We start from the raw sequence: 18,913 nt of genomic DNA, 5'->3' as shown, positions 1-18,913 counted from the left end.
CCTCTGCTTTTCGTTCACTTGGGTCAATAGCATATAGCAGACGAAGCAGCAGAAGAAGAAAATGACAGTTTCGGTTTTGTTTAACGATTTGCACGTCGTTTAGAGTACAGTTCACAATTGTACCTTAGTTTAGAGAAAGGTGAATTGTTCAAACTCTAAAGAAAAGTGCTCCTCAATCTGATTCTACATAAGGGATTATCGTTATCTCTTTCTAACTGTTGTGTTACATAATGAAAGTGTTACAATAAATGATTTTCGAGGAATCCGCGAATTGACATCTCAAAATATCGTCCTGCTTCCAGTCTGCACGTCCAGTGGCACTTTCTGGCGCCTATCTTTTGTACGCCTTCGCGAAATAAACAGCAAGAGAAACAAATGAAGGTCACCAGGTTATGGTTATGCATGGCTGGTGCCGCTGAGCCCGCACTGAGCACGGCGAATATGAGAGTCACGGAAATTGATGCGCCAAGCAGAAGCGCACTCAAGGCCGTGCATTATGTTAACAAAGGGCCTCCACAAGGTTGCTACACATTCTCTCCATTCTAGTTACTCCTCTACAATTATATACGTGTACCTCAAGTGCATGCAGTCAGAGCTTCACCGTGATGCTAAGAACGTGGAACCAATGTCGTCTCGCCAAGACGTACTGTCTGTGCTAACCCTAATACCACAAATATATTACATTTTTAGCATACTTAGAGCCCTAATACACATACAGTACTTATTGCTGCTAATAGGAAAAACTGAAGTAATTACAGTTTATACTAGCTTAAAAGCACTCATTAAATTTTTTGAAGTATTTAATTTAGTCGCAGGACAAGCTATAAAGCTGAAGGATGAAACAACTTTGTAAAAAAAATAATAAATATATTTTTAATGCGCTCGTACCTCCGCACAAAGAAGAGAAAAATGAAATGCAACAACCAATATGTTTGACAAAAGGGGTTGATCAACGATCAATATGTTCAAGGTGTGTTATATGTTCACACACACTCACCCAACATATACCTCAGGATTTGATTTCACTGCAATGCAAACGCAGTTTGGAAAAAATGTCAGAAAAAAATCAGAAAGGACACATCACATAAAACCATAACAAAATGCATTATTATTACTGACAGACGGAAATGTACAAGAGGAGGTGGGCCTGAAACTAGAATACACACAACCATTATGACAGGAATTTATTGCAATAAATTAACTAACGAGCTTCCTTCTTCAAGTCCTCTTTGACCTTCCATAGCATAAGCTCCATGCAGGCAACAGCATCTTCTTGACTGTCGTGCCCTTCCACTACAATAGAAAAGCTCTCGAATTAATTGCTTCAAATGCAGTTCAAAGACAACAAAGTACTTAAAGGAAACTAAGAGCAATTAAGCTTCGTTAGTACTTGAAAGCCCAAAACCCCAAACGTAAAGCCGGTAGAGAACATCCAAAGTGAGTTTTGAAAGAATGTGTGCCATTAGTACATTTTGACAGCAAATCTTTTGCCGATACAGCAGTGGTGATCTTGTTGCATTAAACCCATAACCCATTTTACATACCACTGTAACGGGTGATGGCTTAAGGGGGACTCACTTCTGCGCAAGACAATAGAGAACGTTTGTTCGCACAGCGCTCAGACACGGCATAAAATATCGTCAAAACAGAAGTACTGGCGTGTTCTCCTTGCCTTGCCCTTGCCAATGACACATTTTGTAGAATTCCAGGACTATCCGCCGATTTGTATTGAGCCCGAATTCGCAAATATTTTAGCGTGCCACACTCTATCGCGACGGCAGCACATGTTCGAGGCGCACCAAACTTTAATTTATTAAAAATCAACGGCTCAACCTCGTCCTCTAAAAAAATACGTCATTGAGTAGAAAAAAAAAAAAAAAAGAAGAGAACATGCCAGTACCAGACTCATGATGATAGTTTAGAGCGTTCACGCGTCTTGCGCGAACAAAAATCACCCATAGATTTCTGAAGAAGTGATTCCCCCTTAAATGGAGTCAATTGTATGCCAGCTCCTACTATCCTGAAGAACAAGCCCTATGTTATTGTGAGTAACACTGCCCCATTGAAAGTTTCCCCTTCTCAACAGGCCGTAAAAACAAAAATTTTTGGAATAAAACGTACCACCATTTTGAATGATCTTTCTCAGGCACTCCGCCATGATAGTGCGCAGCGCCCTCTTGAAGGGCGGGCCCAGTCGGTGAGGGAACACCACGGCCGTGTCCACTACGCAGCTGTGGATGAGCTAGAGACGGAGAAAGATTTAGTCCAGCACTCATTCGTGCCCGTATTGCTCACCTTAAGCGCCCTAAAATCGCTTTCTAAACTGTGTCCTAAGAGGATGGTTCTGTCAGAGAAGAGGGACAGCAGGACCGCTTGCACCTGCCGTAGGGTTGTCGTCTCCCCCGCGAGATCGTTTTCCGAGATGCCGCTAAACCTGCACGTTTGCATTACGTCGGCTTAGAAACTCTGTGCAAGTAATTCAGAAATGATGTCACGTTAAATGCAAAACTGCTTGGAAGATGGGACAAAACGCAAGAAGGGATGTCGCGCGTATACCTTGGGCCTTATAGAACAAAAAAAAAAAAAAAAAAAAAAAAAAAACACTGCCTTGCATAACAGTTACAAAACAAGCAAAAGTGTGGAGCCAAGACAAGCCAGTATGTATGTTCTTCATTACATAAATAGGGTTCCTGGTTTTCGGAGTTTATAATTTTCGAGACCTTCGGAAACGCGGCAGGTGTAGCTGACAAACGGAAGTTATCCTGTTGTATTTCATAAGGTTACGAGCCCATTCAATGTTGTATCGCTGTAATTTGTTTTTGGGTGCATTTTTGCCACATTTCTGGAGGTCTCAAAAATTACAGAGAACCGGGAAGCCTATCTATAAAGTAACACGTCCCCTGGCTTCTGGCCTATTTCTCTCTTCTTTTTTTCCCAACTCCACATCTGCTTTCAGACGAAATAAAGGCTCTTCACATTCATTCGTTCGTTCATACGGGTACAATTGTAAACCCTTCTTTTTTTCTTTTTCAGAAATAAAGGTTGTCCATAGGAATGGGGAATAGGGAGTACACCACTATTCCTGGAAACTACACATGTTTTTGAAGTATCTGTTTTAGCAAACCCCTCTCGTATCTGTCGGGTTGATTAGGCATAAGGAATAAAGCCCGCAGAAAGGAGATAATCATCCGGCGTGAGAGTAAAAAGAGAAGGAGGGTAAGAGAAGGCGAGTTCAGAGCACATTGTTCGTGGAAAGAAACCTCGGTTGGCAGTTCAGGGCTTGCATTTGTGCATAATTTTTGCGTTCGTCCCGACGTTCAAGCAACTGAGCCTTTTAAAGATTTTAAAACGCACTGCGGACTTGCCCAGATCGTGACTAATTTTAGCGAAAATCTCAGTTGCACACGTACCTGGTGTTGTAGTCGAGAATTTTGTTCTCCGGAACGACTAGAGTCTCGTACACAGGCTTGAGGTCCATGTTGACAACGGTGACGCGGGTCAGTTCGAGCCCTTCCGTCGTGTAGCACTGGTGAGAGGACGTAAAATATGTTAGCACAGATCAGCAGGTACACAAGTAGTCGATAATTCGGAGCCAAACTCTATCTCACCATCTCGCAGTCGAGTGCGTACACACCGGGGCATCCATCGGGTGGGGGACTCTTTGGCAAGGTCTGTACAAAGCCCGTCCGCAGGTTCGGATCTGGACCTTCGTGCACGTGACCCTACACCAATCAGAAAGACCGTTAAGCGAATGCCGCGTCTCTTGCTCAGCTCTGAAAGTTGTCACATGCAAATGCAAACGTGTAATGCGAGAGCTGCGGAGGAAGGAAACGTAAAATTTTTTTGAGATCTCGAAAATCTGAAAAGAAATCTCTTACACGGATATTCAATTGCATGTCACACACTTTTGTGGATTACAAAATAAAGCTAACCTGTCCCACGCAGCACCCCTCTGCCTGTGCGTCCCCTTGGCAACAGCTGTAACGGCTTTCAATGGCACCCGCGACTGAAAATCAAAGAGTTTGTTGAACCCTTATAATACGTAGAAACCAAGATGGCAAACAGCAACACCTCAAAAACTAAGCCGTCGTGATAGACAGATAAGCCCTAAAAAATTACAAGCAGTACATCCTTCAAGTTCTCTAAGTTGTTCTCACACGTTGTGGTAGAAGGTTTACAGAGTACAGTACTTTTAGTTGCAGAAGATAAAGCCCTTTAAGCATGATAGCTGATGATGATAGCAGACAAGACACTCCATACAAGAAACCCAGACGAAAAACATGACTCAGATTGGATCGGACACCGCGAACGACGGAGTGAAAGGGTGTTTATACGATTCCTATGAGCTTGTCCTATTTGTCTAGTAAGAGGAGACCTTCCAGCAGCAGGAAAGCTTACTTCTCCGTTTCCAGAGCCGCCCCCAGTGATAAACACATTCTTGAGGCTGAACGTAGTTCTTCTCAAAGTCCAAGGCGAAGGGGGTCCCGCAGCGGCTGCACCTCAGCACCACCCCCGGTTTTATGACCGAGTACTTCCGAGGCTCGGTGACGGTGATCACGGCTCGTCCCGGTTCGCTGGGGTGGGGTCGTGGGTAACAGTTTTCCTCCAGCTGCTCCGAGGTCATCAGGTATGCCTCCAAGCTCTTGTACAACCTCGGAACTTCAGTGCAAGGGTTAAGAGACAAGTTCAGTACCAGTGAAAGCGCAGTGGGGTGTCACTACACTTCGAGTCAACGTGGGAATTACAGCTCACTCTAATGCAAAGAGAGGTCAGCAATTAATTTGGTGGTGAGAAAGTTGCAGGTATGACAAAAAATTAATTAATTAATTAATTAATTAACTAAGAAGTAATGAAGAAAGAAAGAAATCCTATACAGGCTTTATCGTGAGTCTCGGACATTTGTAAGCCGTGAAACTTACGGGTAAGGTTGCATTGGGGTTTTCGGTAACGATTCCTCTCGATGCTGAAGCTGGTCCGGGCTGCCATTGCGCCTCCCAGTATGAACTCGTGAGAGACGACTCGATTTTGATTGGATGCGGGTGTCTTGGGTACCTAGCAGAAGGAGTAAAGTTGAAACTGAGACTTTAGACATGTTTATCTATGTCGATGTTTTTTTGTTTTTTTTTCATGAGCCCTAAATAAAAGGAATTTACCAACAGAGAATAATTTTTAGATATGGTAAAATGCAATCAGCAAGTTTTGTCTTGAATCAATAGCTTGGTCGCTTCGCAAAACAGAAACCAGTAGTTTCTGACACTGATTGTCACAGCAAGCAAAGGTGCTGGCGACAAAATTAGGTGCAAATGATTGGCCCCAAAGTTAATTGAAATATTTTTACTGTCACCTTAAAGAAAACTCAATAAAACATCAATAGGGTGAGACGTTGCAAAAACGAACAAAGATGATACGGTAGAATGTGTGTCCCCAGCCTCGCTTGAAATGTACCTGCGTAGCAGACGGCGGAGGATGTCGCGGCGCTGGCTGCTGCGGTGGCGACACCACGTCTTCCTGCAGCTCCTGCGGTTCCTCCGGCAAAAGCAGCAGACCCTCTTCAACTTCTCGGCGCAATCGCTTGAGTGTGTTGACGACCACGTTCACGTACACTGCCTTGCTGGAGCTACGCTCATAACTAGAGCTCTCCTCTTTCAGGGCCTGGTTTGAAGAGGTCGTAAAAGAAAAAAAAATGCTCCAGGAGGCCGTGGCAGACAGCAAACATCGAGGTCGGAAAGTGTATGCCCACCAGTGGCGAAGTGACGGAGTTGAATACGTTACCTTTTCGTATGCCCTTTCTTCACTGCTGCATTTTTTTAAGCATTCGTCGATGAAAAGATTGAGATAGCGCTGGCGCACCGCTGTAGGCACTTTGCTTCCGTACTCTGCAGGGATGGTAGGGCGTCCGGATGTGGCCTAAACAGGAAGATTTTTTAGATCAATACATCATAAGTCTCTTCATAACTCTATGAACAACAACAACGTCAAAAAACTGCTTTCATAAAGTGGCATAGTGCGACATAGATGTTGAGCCTGATACAAATGAGTATTGCCTTCTTTTTTACACTCCAAACATAGTATGACCATTCGCTGTCCAAGCAACAAAAACACACACAAAAACGAGCCTGCAATGATGAAAGGTGGAAGTCAATGAAAAGGTTAGCCAGCTGTAGGACTCAAACCCACATCTCCTGGATTACCGGTAATCCAGAAGATGTGGGTTCGAGTCTCAACTGAACTAATAATTTGTTTTTCATTAAACAAATGTATCACATTCTGCTTCAAAACACTGTTCAGTAGAAGATTTTTTTCCCCGCCTTTTTAACCTGTTTTTAAAGAAAGGATTCCAAAGATTCGTGGATTCGCAGAACCTTCCTTGGATTCGGATTCGGATTCGGATAATTCTGGATTCGTCCCATCTATACAAGAAACAGTCACCGAACAGGAAATGAAAAAAGCTTGATGGTGCAGTGCAGACTGCCTATAGCAACCCCACATTAAGTGAACTGTGACACACACTGATTGTTTCAGTTGAGTGGAATCAGGCTTAATCAGAAAAGGTCAGACTTGTGTGTAACAGACTCCCTTAAAATGCGAAAGAAAAGAAAAGCACAAACCACAGCTGGGGTGTGAGCAACCCTGGAAGTGCCCTTGGGCTGCGTCTGCATCACGTAGGAACTCTGGGCGTTGCTCGAAGGCTGCGGTGTTTGGGTATTCCCGCTGTTCCGTCGCACAGCCAAGAGGGCCGCGTTGGGCACGTGCGCAATGCGCTTCTTCCCGACCTCCTGCTGCGCTTGGAGCACCGACGACACAAAGGCACTGCCTGCAGCCTGCACGGGGGTCCCCGAAATCCACCATTAAGAATAAACGTTTAAGAATAAAACATTCGAGAATAATCCGCTTAAAAAAATACGTGGTTAAAAATATATCTCCCAAAAATAAACCGCTTACTATCCCCGCTTAGAGATCGCCGTTTAATAATCCACCATTAAAAATAAACTGTTTCAAAATCCCCTCACCATCTAGCACGGAGGAGGTCTGATTGCAATTTTTGCGACGGGTTATATCATATTACGTTAGGTTAGTTTAGTTTGGTTTCGGTTAGTTTGGGATAGTTTAGGCTAGTTTGGTCCTGTGAGGTTAGGTTAAGCCCCTTGCTTGCAGTTCACCGTGATTTGGGCCATACCACATGACTCTAGCAACTGTAGGGTGGATTTGGGGGCATTCTGAAACGATTTATTTTTAACTATATATTCTTAACCGTGGATTCGTTAGCGTTTATATTTAAACGGGGATATTTCGCTGATTATTTTTGTGCGTTTATTTTTAAGCGTATATTCTGGGAGATATATTTTTAACAGTGGGTACTTACACGTTTATTTTTGAAAGATTATTTTTAATGGTTTCAAACGGGATACACCCGCCTGCACAACACTGGCGTCGGAAAGCCACGAAAAATTCGCTTGAGTAAAAAAAAAACTGATGGGGCGAAAGCTTGCTCACCTTCTGCCCGTTAGACGCGCCGGCATACCGTTCCTTGATTTGAGCGAAGCGGTTGTGCAAGGCCTGTGCCGGTGACTGGTAGGGCCGCAGGCTTTCCACTTTCTGCACGGCGCGGAAGGAACAAGAAGCGAAAGTCAAGAACGGCCGCGGCGCAGCGTTACGCGGACAGAGAGAGTCAACGATAAAAGGAAGGAAACATGCCCGCGTCAATTCTGGCTGGTGCGCCACTCGTTTCTTTGCAGACGGCAACTCTGGCAAGGGTTCTTGTTTGGATTTTTCCTGGAAAATAAAGCCAGCAAATGAGAACTAGGGAAAACTGGGAAAAACCGCGAAAACTGCGTGTTGCTATATGTAACATGTGCATATTTTCTTTGAAAACAAGTCACAAGTAGTTCCCCGCGCATTTCATGCACACTCAAGTTTTTGCCAATATTAAGGGCAATATTAAGTTTTTTGTAATCCCGTAATAATCCCATATCCTGTATGCCCTGTACCCGTATACCCTGTAGGCATCATTCTCTTCCTGTATTTTTATATACCGTAATTTCACGCATATTAGCCGCGGCTTATGAGCAATTTTTTTTTCTCACGGGCGCGCTGCGGCTTATCCACCGGTGCGGCTTATCTGATGACTATTTTTTCCTGGTATTTTCGCCATACGCCAGTTTTAACGAAAGGGCTGACAGTCTCTCTGGAACAGCACTGCCCTGCTGATGCATGAACAGTGAGTAACAGAGATGGGCTCACATTCAAGTAGATTGATGTTCCTGGTGCATTCCCCCAAGCAGCTTGACAGTGATCCACATTTTGTGGAAGACCACTGACCCATCAATCCATGAAAAACGCCCAACAAGGGCACAGTCCCATCTTGGAAGAACTCTATAGAGCTGACCTCCTTCGTTGTACACTATGCCAACCCTGGAGTATGAACCACGGGGTTTATGGCCTTCTCTATGGTCTCCTTTGTCGCACAAATCAGACGTCTCGTATTTGCCTGCGGCTTATCTGCCAGAAAATTTTCAAAACATTCCAAAAAACGCGTCCTGCGGTTTATCTGCGGTGTAGTTTATACGCGTGAAATTACGGTACACGGTGTTTATTCATCGGATACCATTACATGCGTTTATATTCCCTGGTGCTCGTAAGGGAATACGAAAGCATTCTTAACTAAATGGAATAATTCGACACACACAACATAGCAGTCCGAACAAAACCAACGACTAGAAGCACGATTCACGAAGCCATACGGATACACCCACCACAGATGCAGGTGGGAGTACGGTCTTTGGGGCTGGGGCTTCTTCCTGGAAGATTTTCAGACATTGTTGGTATGTCTCATCTTCGTCCGAATCCCACTCCGGCAAGTCGTCGCTCGCGATCGACATCGGCGGGCTGGCCATCCGCGAGAGGCTGTCCTCTTTCACGCATCCGTTGCGAACTCCATGCTGACCACTCTCATTCGAATCCTCCACGTCACTTGTGCCACCGAAAGAGTCTGGCGAAGCATGTGCTGGATCGTCGGAGTCTTCACTTTTACGGTGACTTTTAGAGGATTTGTGAGGCGAGCGTTTATGGTGATCTGGTTTAGCTGAAGATGATGTTTTGTTCTTTGTTGATGATTTATCTGCAGATGAGGACTTGTGGCTTGAGGATGACTTGTGCTTCGATGAGGACTTGTGCCCAGAGGACGATGATTTTGCACTGGAGGACTGATGACGATGGCGACTTGATGATGACGAGTGTTTGGACGAGGACTTGACACTCGAATGTGATTTGTCTTTAGATGAGGGACTGTTCTTTGATTTGGATGAGTGCTTCACTGAGCTTGAGGACTTAGACGAGGAAGTGTCCCTGGATTTCTCTGTGCTTTTGGAAGATTTGTCTGAAGATTTAGATGACTTGTTTCCTTTCATGTCCTTTGATGAAGATTTGTGATTTGAGGAGGACTTGCCGTTTGATGACGATTTTTCCTTTGAAGTGGACTTGTCTTTCGAAGAAGTCTTTTCTTTCGCAGAACTGTCATGCGACGAAGACTTATCTTTTGATGAAGACTTGTTTTTTGAAGACGACTTGTCTTTTGAAGATTTGTGATTAGAAGACCTCTTGTCTTTAGAAGATGACTTCTCCTTAGACGAAGAGCTGTCTTTAGACGCAGACTTGTCAGAAGGCTTCTCCTTTGACGAAGAGCTGCCCTTAGACGCAGACTTGTCAGTAGAAGACTTATCTTTAGGTGTAGGTTTGCCTGAAGAGGACTTATCCTTAGGCACAGACTTGTCTGATGAGGACCTGTGTTTCGACGAGCTTTTCGATGAAGACTGCTCGTTCAGTACCTCCTCATCTTTTGAAGCCTCGTCTTTACACGTATCGTTCTCTTTAGCGTTGTCTTTATCTCTCTCTGGGTTTTCTTTAACCGGCTGCATTTCCTCCTTCTCCGCACTTTCGCCCTTGTTCGAACTCTCAGCTTTCTCCCCGTCACCCGCACACTTTGGCCCGTTTGTCGAAGTGGTTTCTGTAACCTCATCATTCTCGTCCTTTGAGAGACGCGCCTCCGCGTCTTGTCGACGATCGCGCATCTGAATAATTGCATCTTCTTCCTCTTTCACTAAGTTAATTTCAGGTTCGTCATCGCTCACTCCACTCTCCTCTTCCACAACTTTCGCTGAAGGCACTGACACACTAACAGACGCTGGCTCGTAGGGCTCTCGGACTTTCTTCGCCGGCGGTGGCAAGACCACAGGTGGCGGAGGTAACTGTCGCTTTCGAAGTTCCGAGAGTGGTGTTGGTCTGTACTGAGGAACACTCTGCGCTGGAATGTAGCGTTTTTCAGGCGCCTTAACAGCAGGCGCGACGCACTGTCGCTTCGGCGTAGGAACGTAGCCCACCGCAGACGTTCCGCTAAGCTGTGAAACCTCGTCTTGCACCCGTTTCAGGCGATCGTTCAGATACTGCAATTGCAGCATCTTATTCTCATTCTGAGGTGGTGGCAACAGTGGAGGTTCTTCTGAAAAGAGGAGAAAATTTGAGAGAATAGACACATATTCAAGATCGAACGCAAAAATTATGAATCGGAACAACGCAGACACTTTCACGAGGGATGGTCACAGGTCTCGAAATGTCAATCGTTCATTGTCTGATGCGAGAGAAGTTGAGCTGCGGAATTAATGGCAGCGTCTTACCCCGCTTAACATGTCTGTAATGGCAATGTGGTCGTTCGCATAATCCAGACGAGTAAAAGGGACAATTAATGGCTTTAAAATAACCAGATGAAGGTAACATTCTCCAAGGTGCTGTACAGCACAAACATAAACAGCGAGCCAAGCCTGAGCGGTCATGTGCATCGCAGTTGCCAGACTGTCATTACTGAAGGTCTCTCCTCCAGTCTCATTCCTACCTCGATAAATACGTTTATATCACAATTATTTTGAGCCAAACTCATTCTTTCTTTATGGCACAATATTCTGACATGTCTTTAATGTCCACAATGCACCTGCTTGAAACTGTAACTCACCACGACTCTTTTAGTCCTGGTTTCGTTTTCGAGCGAGCCGCATACGCTTCGGTGTTTGTCGGGAGTGTTTTCAGTTGAAGCTCGCTATTGTACTTCGTCCATTGTACGGCTCCCACCCCCGAAATGGTGACATGCGGTGTTCTCAGAAGAAGCTGTTCGCTTCGACCTTGAAGCTTCGAGCACCGCGCACTTCAGTTGGGGACACGCAGACTGACGGCTGCCTATGCTCCGAATATGCGGGTAAGTCACGTAGATTTTTGATCAACAAAAGCAAAACTATAAAGAACAATTTCGTGAAAATGTTTTAAATTTACATCAATTACAAAAAGAAAAATTATAGGTCCCTATTTTTCTCCCCTTTGCAGCTTTCAAAAAGCTTTCTGTTTTGTCTTCTGCTTCCCACGCTAGCCAATTCCCTATGGTGGCCATCATGGAGCGGATTTTCGTACTTCTGGACCAGAAAAGAAGCTTCCGATCTTGCCACAACCAACCCACTAGTAATAACCACGGCCATCACCTTTGTCCCACCTTCTACTGATGCACCAACTACAATTGCAAAAACCTCAGTGATATTAAGACCTGATCTCTCAACCATGACCTCTACCACATTCCCGACCACCACAAACAATGCAGACACAACTAGTGAAGTACCCACAACCGCTCCCACAAGTCCAGTAAATACGGACCCTTACTTTGTTACGACCGCTACAGCACCCACTGAGACCACCACAGAAACAGCACCGTTTGGCACAACCACCAGTGTGTATGCCGCAAGACCAGAGCACCTTTTTGTACCGTCCAGCTTCTTCGGCACAAGAGGTCCTTTCAACCAGTTTGGAGGCCCCTACTGTCCACCAGGGGCCAATTGCAAGAACCTGATATTACCAGCACGATTTCTACGACAGACGCTTCCACGTTGGCTTGCACTTCGGCCGGTGGCCAGAAAAAGCCTCAAGTAGAATCTCTCCGATGACAACATCTGTTTTTTGTCTACAGATTTTTGATGAACAAATTTTTCTATGGTATCACATCTGCGACAAAGACTTTTCGTTTGTAATATAGACTCAAAATATTTTTGTTAACAGCTTAATAAAAGCATTTAAAAAGCTGAAACTGTACGAATGATCTGCAACCTCTATTTTCTCAAAACCACTTGAGCAGCACTGTAAAACTTGCCAACAAATGAGACACAAGCAAGAACAATTTGTCGATAGAATTTATTTGAAGCTTACGTTGAGACAAAGGGAAGAATTGGATTCTACACTCACTACAGCACCTTTGAGTGATGCTAACACTATGAGTTCTAGGGATAATTATGTGACCATTCCACACAGCACCCACCTCGCTCTGCACTTGAAAAGAAGGGGGCGTTCGCCCCCCTCTGCAAGCTTTCTCCCTTTCCTTGGCTCATAAAATACTATTCGGGGGCCGGCAATCTGCACGCTATTTCAATATAGTTCATTCTCGTTGCAGGCCCTACCGAGATTGTCGACGGACTCTTTTTTAAAAGTGGCACGGATTATGGACTGCGGCTCTTGACCAGGAGCCTCTCGAGGGACAGCTCACGTGGTGGGACGGGTGATGTTGCTGGCTCGTGGGGGATTGGCCATGGGGGGGCCGCCCCCCTGTGAGGAACTCACGCGGGGAGGTGGTGGAATGGTGGTGGTGTCGGTTTCTGCGGAGCAGGAACAACGGGCACAATGGGATCAGCGCGAAATGCCGACTCTACACGTCACAGAACAGGGGGGTCGCTCGTACCTTGTGTTGTGTCCATACTCTGGGGAACCCTCTGGAAATTAAAAAACAACAACAAAAAAAATCAGTCAAAGGAAAAACAATCACAACCTGCCATAGCAGTTCACAGGAAGAACATCGACCATCAGGTACCTGCGGAACAACTTGGACGGCTCCATTTTTCATCAGTCGTGTCAGGGCATTCAGCAGGGCTCCGACACCCTCCTGTTCCCCTGGCCAGTCGATGCCAATGCTCACATTCAACTGCAACATGTGTGGAATCCCGGTCAGCACCTCTTCTCCGTAGAACACAATGCTTACCCTTTGAGCCAGCGTTTTGTAGAGTTCTACCAAATGTTGAGCTTCTCTTAGTGCTTGAGTCGTATCAGAAGTCCCCATGATTTGCTGCACCGTCTCTTCCGGCTGCAAAAGTAACGTACCGACAATACGCCCGGGAAAATAGTGTCGGAGGAACCGTACCGTTCGGCCCCACGTCTGGGTGCAGTTGAGTCCGCAGGTCTCCTTCAACTGTTCCAGCTGCTCCTGTTGGGATTAAAGCGCCTGCATCTCGCATAAACCATCCACGGTGAGGAACGCGAGGGAGGCACAGCCGAAAGAACTCACGTCGTGGTGCCGCACGTCGGCCAAGACGGAAGTCAGGGACGCGTTCATGCCTGCCATGCAGGTCTCCACGTCCCCGAAGTGTCGGAATAGCGTCTCGTTCATCTCGGACGTTAAGTTCAGTGCGCCCTGCACGAAATTTTCAGCCACAATGTACGATAAATGCAGGAACAGTGCACATTACACACGGGGGCGGATCTAGGATTTTTCCGAGGGGGGAGGTGCCAGATGCATGCTGGGATTGGTCCCTTGAACCTTATGTTCAAGTCTGGAATTGCGGGGGAGGGGGGTCGAGGGGTCCGGACCCCCCCTCAATTCCAGACATGAACATAGGGTTCAATGAACCATTCCCAGCATGCACCTGGCACTTGTTCATAGCGGAACCCCCCCCCCCCCCCCAGATCCACGCCTGGTTACACATCAGCTGTATTGATAGCCGCAGAAAGCCTGTGACATTGTGAGGAGGCACTAGTAGAACTTGCGTGCTCCCCCATGCAAGACGCCGGCACACACAGTACAATGCCACTTTATAAGAAGTGGAAGAACGACTTCTCAGCTACTCTCAGCTACTCCCCCCTTCACCCCCTCCCCCCCCCAAAAAAAAAGAAGAAGAAATTCAGCCACAACCAACCTGTAGTTCGGCAACCCGTGCTTCGAGACCCTGCACAGCAGCATGCTGCTCCTTCAGCATGCCAATGTTGCTTTCTAGAGTGGACACTTGGCTGCCTAAGTTAGCCACATTCTAGGAGACGGAAGAGAAATACAATGGGTACACAGAAATTCTCTTCCCCGACACAAAGTATACCTTCTTGAGGTGCTCGACTGCATTCGGGAGGGCCTTAATTTGCGGTGCAGCTGCCACACTGTCGTGCAAGTCCGAGGTTGTCGCCTTTAGATCTGACACCTGCGAAGAAGAAACAATGCACTACCAGATGTGTAACAATCTGAACTATATGCAGTGGCAACTCACAGTACATTCTTGTACAAGTCCACATAAAGTTGGAATTATATATACCCTAATCAGAGAGCACAACTTGAGGCCTTAGATGTTACAGTCATTAGGAAAGGCCAGCCTAAAAGGCTGTATTCTGTCGAACGCTTTCAGATGACAATGGCCAAGGCCAATTACGATCATGGAGTTCCTCGCTGGATCTGTCTACAATGACAACATACGTTGCTCGCTCATACCCTCTGTCACACGGGAAGCTGAATGGCATTTCCAGCAAATGACAGTTGTACTCAATGTCATTTGTTTGTACTACATCAAGCTAGACGAAAAAACACAATGCTACTCGCAAATGGCATCACTGTCGATAATTAAGACAACAGGGCCGAACATATGGAGCATTATACAGGTACATTAGTTCGAAGCATTACATTATTTCACAAACTCATTGCGTTTCTGACGGCACTCAGTTGGCACAAGCCAAGACAAGTAAGAAGCCTATCTGCCCCACACTTGGCAACATGACAACTGGGAACGAGGGTAGTTCCCTGAAGTACAGTGTTAAGCCTTCCTTCCTTTGTGTCAGAAGTTATTTAATTCGTGATAAAATATTGGAGTACAACTTTTCATTCGTGTTTCACTTCTTCAAACGGTTTAACCTTGTTGTTTTTGCTACCTCTCTCCCGACAAGGGTACACAGCAGGTGCGAGAGGGAAGTATTGCCATTTGGTTTCACCGTGTGGCACAGAACGAATGTCATTTGCTGGGAATGACATTCAATTTGCCCAGTGACAGGAATTTTACATACACCTTTGAGTCAATCTCTCTACCTACTCCAGTACTTCCTGCTTCGTTCTCTGAACTCAAATGTTTGCAACATATCATCGACCTGCTGGTAAACAGGATCGTTAGTAGCGCTCTTGTCTTAGTCCGCGATTCCCGATATTTCCTTCCGATTCTGGTGTCTGCTGTCGAGGGTATCCCATTTCTTTCTGTGTTCGAGAGTAGGCAGTTTGGAGTCTACGGAGTTTTGAGAACTCCGTATCTCAGGGGTATCGTTCCACAAAAAGGTAAAAAGAGATGCCTGCAGCAGTACTGTTATATGAACGGCCAGTTAGAAGACAGAACAATATGTGTCACTTGGCACATTTAAAACAACTCGCTACGTGATAACTCACCGTGCAGTCATTTAGTCAAAATGGAATACTGTATCACACAAGGCACAAAGGACACAACTCACCTCCTTGGCAAGGGTTGCTGCATTTCCTGTGGCCTTCTTCAGGTCAGCAGCCAAGGAAGTCATATTATGTTTAAGCTGCTTCAGTTGTGAGTGGATGTCGTGCAGTGTCCCCGGGAGCTGTTTGTTCTCTGCATCCACTGCAGGAAGGGGTTATACTTTTGAACGACGCTTTCAAGCTACGGTAACGCACAGAGGCAAGCTGATTCACAAGAAAGTAAAAACAATTCAAAATGCAAGTAAGCACTGCATGTTATAGCCTTGTGTGTGTGTGTGTCAATCTGTAGAAGCGCACCAAATGACCACACGACCATCAGTTGGAAACCGAGATAGCAACCGATTCTGAGGAAAGCCCCCACAGGAGTGCAGAGAAACGACCGGCCACTACAAGACGGAACCAAGGTCTGAAACCAAGCTGACTGACATGCTGAAGCCTGCATGAGTCACATTACCTGTGTTCAGGTGAGAACGGAGAGTGTCAAAGTCCCTGCGCAGACCCAGGTGGAGCCAGACGAGTGCTCCTGCAGCCGCAGCTCCTGCCACCAGCACCAGGCATGCTGGGATGCAGGCAGGGCGCGACGACCCTCGCCCGTTGTGCCTAAAATTGCCCAATGCTTTTCCACCAAAAGTCTTTCGTGCCTTTGCGGCTCAGAATATATATGTAAAAATTTGTAGCAGCACTTCGACACGGTTGGCACAGTTACGGGAAGAAAAGTTTTGCGACCACATTTTTCGAACAGGAACCAGCAACAATCTTGTTCCTCCGGTACACTTTTGCCATGCTTGGCAAGCATTTTTTTTTCTCTCTCTTTTTTTTTACAGTTTTGGCAGAAATTATCACACGGCTGTGCACAACACTTAACAGAGACTATACTGTGTTTCGTAGAACTTCAAAAATTATGATATGCACAAATATTTATAAAGAAACAAAAAATTTGCTATAATATCAGTCAAATTAGCAAAGTAGGTCAACATCCCATCGAAGCCCTTCACCATAATTAAATTTTGCACGCGGACGAAAAAAAAATCTGCTTCTCGCGGAAGACTTGTCCTGCGCTTTATTATTTCGCTCTTTTTGATATCTTTCTTCGACCGTGCCCAACGGACTAAATTTGAAGCGGGTGACGTAATTTAACTCACTTCTTTCGCGGCGGGAGCCGGTATGGTGCCAGCACCGTGTAGTCTTCCATGTCTGACGATTCCGATTCGTTCTTTTTGAGCAATTCTCTTCCCGGAGGCGCCCTGGACGAGACCAAGGCGTCTAACTCCTTGCGCTTCTTCATCTTCTTGGACGGAAAGCGCACGACGGACGCCGCATTGAGAGGACCGCACGATAGGTCCAGCTTCGCGGGACGGATCTTCAGCGACTCGACGAGACCCTGGCCCAGGTCGGAGTTTGTAAGAGCTACGGAGCGGAGGGCGAACCAGCGATCGATAAAGCAGACGAAAGCGCCTCCGAGAGAGCCTGAGTCGCCATCACCGCAAGACTGAGACGGATCGCTGGACACTTCCAAACGGACTGCGTACTCGGCAGACGAACTTCGAGCTCAGGCAGAGGCCTTGGTCGAGATAGTGACAGAAGAGAGGACGGTTTACAGAAGTCACGCAGACCTCGAAGAAGACGGCCGCTCCGTCAGCCGCCCAGCTGGCTGGCTCGTTGCGGAACGACTACTGGCACGATGTGGATTGGTTTGGATCGCGGATTGGATCGAACAGTGTTGCTAACAGCACTGATGGTTACAAAGCAAGTGAGCCAGTTAGATAGATGCATAGAGCCACAAAAAAAAACCCACAACTGAGGACAAGAATGATACAGACAAATAAGATATCAAAATCGATTACGAAAAAAATAAACGAGACTGGGGACGACTAGAACAACACACATGAACAACACCTCTACCAAAATTTGTTTTCCTGGCAACAAATTTAAGCAGAACGGTAGTGTGGGCTAGAAAGACCAAAACACATTCCCTGTGACCTAGTTCAAGTGGATCGTTCTTTTCCATAGCCGTGGGTTTTCCTAACAGTGATGGGACCTACTACTAGTGGTTGGCAATGTTCTCAGAATAACTTCCTTGTCCACTCACTTGACAAAATGATGGAAGAGCAGCAGGTGGATTGAATTGAACAAGACCAGGCTGTGTGCGAGCATATGAAGCAAATAACACCGGACTAGACAAAAGTTACCGCGATCTAATGACATCCTAAGAAAAGGTGCAGAAAGTGTGAACAATACGTGGAGATATGATTTCTACCAACACAAAAAGCAGTGCCAAAAGAAATAACTAATACTGCATAAAATGTTTGAGAATGAATGGTTTCTCATCAAGTTTTGACCCATGTCTTCGCCCAGGGGCGGATCTAAAAGGGGGGGGGGGGTCAGGATGTCCTGACCCCCTCCTCAATTTCTGTCTTCACATAGCGTTTCATCGACCTAGACCGTGTATCCTCCATGCTGAAAAATCCTGGATCCGCCCGTCTTCGCCACCTTTGACAATATCAACTCCCATAAGAGTGGTAATGATGCAAGTATGAGAGTTTAAGCAAAGGCAATGACAACCATGAATGTACGGTATGTACAGAACAGCAAATGCAGAATCCTCAGAACAAACCAGGTTGGAAATGTCCATTCACGACCAAACAACAAACCCAAATGTGTGTCACGGACAAAATCCTGCCTGCATGCCCTTGGTGTAATTGTGTTACATGTGTAAGTGCGTATGTCATAAAAAAAAAAAAAAAGTAACATGCACACCGACTTACCACTGCTTTTGTAGAAAGCGTACAAATTGTCGACGCGTGTCCACACATTCAGCACAAACCAAATCTGTACGACTAGAACGACGGCCAACAGAAGTAAAGCGACGCCTTTGGCTATGGGAAGGCAGGCACAACCGCATCCGGGCTCTGTACCCACTGTTGGAAGTATGGCCTTGGGTCGAAGGCGCCTAAAACACAAACGTCCCGTTACCGAACCTTTTTTTTTTTTTTTACACTACACGCCAATATCACTCTCACTTTTTGAAGCGAACTTTCCTCTTCGGCGGTATCAGCTGCAGCGGTTCGGGGTCAGAATCACTAGCAGACGACAGATCTAATAGCTTACACGATTCACCATTGTTTTTGTGGACGCCCTGCATGTGGTCACCACGCGCGTCAGGTTGTGGAACACGGGTCCACTCCTGAAATGGGAGTTCCTGGGACATCCCGTTCACCTCCACGTTCACTTGTGTTCTTGTGTTATGGCATTATGCTGCACAATGCGAGAAAACACAGCTCAGGACACACAGTTGCGAGTAGAGCCATCTTCGAATCACCCATCTGATCAAACATGATAGCACATACGGGACAGACGAACAACGAGAAGAAAAAA

At 46.0% G+C, this 18,913-nt stretch overlaps 2 protein-coding genes across 3 annotated transcripts; both read right to left on the bottom strand.

Annotated features, from left to right (window-relative positions):
- Positions 1-1,085: 1,085 nt before the first annotated feature.
- On the bottom strand, positions 1,086-10,845 carry LOC135390821 (RNA exonuclease 1 homolog). Its single transcript, XM_064620746.1, has 14 exons — positions 10,671-10,845; positions 8,754-10,495; positions 7,495-7,773; positions 6,609-6,821; positions 5,773-5,907; positions 5,446-5,652; positions 4,920-5,052; positions 4,399-4,659; positions 3,933-4,006; positions 3,609-3,722; positions 3,411-3,526; positions 2,296-2,434; positions 2,122-2,242; positions 1,086-1,293 (listed from the first exon to the last, which is right to left on the bottom strand). The coding sequence occupies exons 1-14, from the start codon at positions 10,768-10,770 to the stop codon at positions 1,202-1,204; spliced, it is 3,726 nt and encodes a 1,241-aa protein (XP_064476816.1). The 5' UTR covers positions 10,771-10,845; the 3' UTR covers positions 1,086-1,201.
- Positions 10,846-12,200: 1,355 nt separating this feature from the next.
- LOC135390819 (EF-hand calcium-binding domain-containing protein 14-like) lies at positions 12,201-18,898 on the bottom strand. 2 transcript variants are annotated; one of them, XM_064620744.1, is made up of 11 exons: positions 18,559-18,898; positions 18,304-18,488; positions 15,544-15,680; positions 14,163-14,261; positions 13,989-14,099; positions 13,361-13,486; positions 13,217-13,279; positions 13,058-13,159; positions 12,890-13,000; positions 12,761-12,791; positions 12,201-12,677 (listed from the first exon to the last, which is right to left on the bottom strand). In XM_064620744.1, the coding sequence occupies exons 1-11, from the start codon at positions 18,744-18,746 to the stop codon at positions 12,565-12,567; spliced, it is 1,266 nt and encodes a 421-aa protein (XP_064476814.1). In that variant the 5' UTR covers positions 18,747-18,898; the 3' UTR covers positions 12,201-12,564. The 2 variants fall into 2 exon arrangements, with proteins under 2 accessions (XP_064476814.1, XP_064476815.1); XM_064620745.1 differs by lacking the exons at positions 18,304-18,488; positions 18,559-18,898 and adding exons at positions 15,993-16,138; positions 16,681-17,209.
- Between the last annotated feature and the right edge of the window lie 15 nt (positions 18,899-18,913).

This window comes from Ornithodoros turicata, chromosome 4 (assembly GCF_037126465.1).
Source record: "Ornithodoros turicata isolate Travis chromosome 4, ASM3712646v1, whole genome shotgun sequence".
Classification (NCBI taxonomy): domain Eukaryota; kingdom Metazoa; phylum Arthropoda; class Arachnida; order Ixodida; family Argasidae; genus Ornithodoros; species Ornithodoros turicata.
The sequence above is the reverse complement of the archived record's forward strand: the minus strand, read 5'-3'. Positions and strand labels throughout refer to the sequence as shown.

Bases quoted from the DNA above. Each gene is read 5' to 3' on its own strand.
- LOC135390821 (XM_064620746.1), bottom strand. From the start codon at position 10,770: ATGTTACCTTCATCTGGTTATTTTAAAGCCATTAATTGTCCCTTTTAC. The intron at 4,660-4,919 runs GTAAGTTTCACG...CTTGCACTGAAG, and splicing joins ACCCCAATGCAACCTTACCC to TTCCGAGGTTGTACAAGAGC. The intron at 1,294-2,121 runs GTACGTTTTATT...TTTCTATTGTAG, and splicing joins AAAGATCATTCAAAATGGTG to TGGAAGGGCACGACAGTCAA.
- LOC135390819 (XM_064620744.1), bottom strand. From the start codon at position 18,746: ATGTCCCAGGAACTCCCATTTCAGGAGTGGACCCGTGTTCCACAACCT. The intron at 14,262-15,543 runs GTGAGTTGTGTC...TCTTCTTCGCAG, and splicing joins CAGCAACCCTTGCCAAGGAG to GTGTCAGATCTAAAGGCGAC. The intron at 12,678-12,760 runs GTACGAGCGACC...CCTGCTCCGCAG, and splicing joins GAGTATGGACACAACACAAG to AAACCGACACCACCACCATT.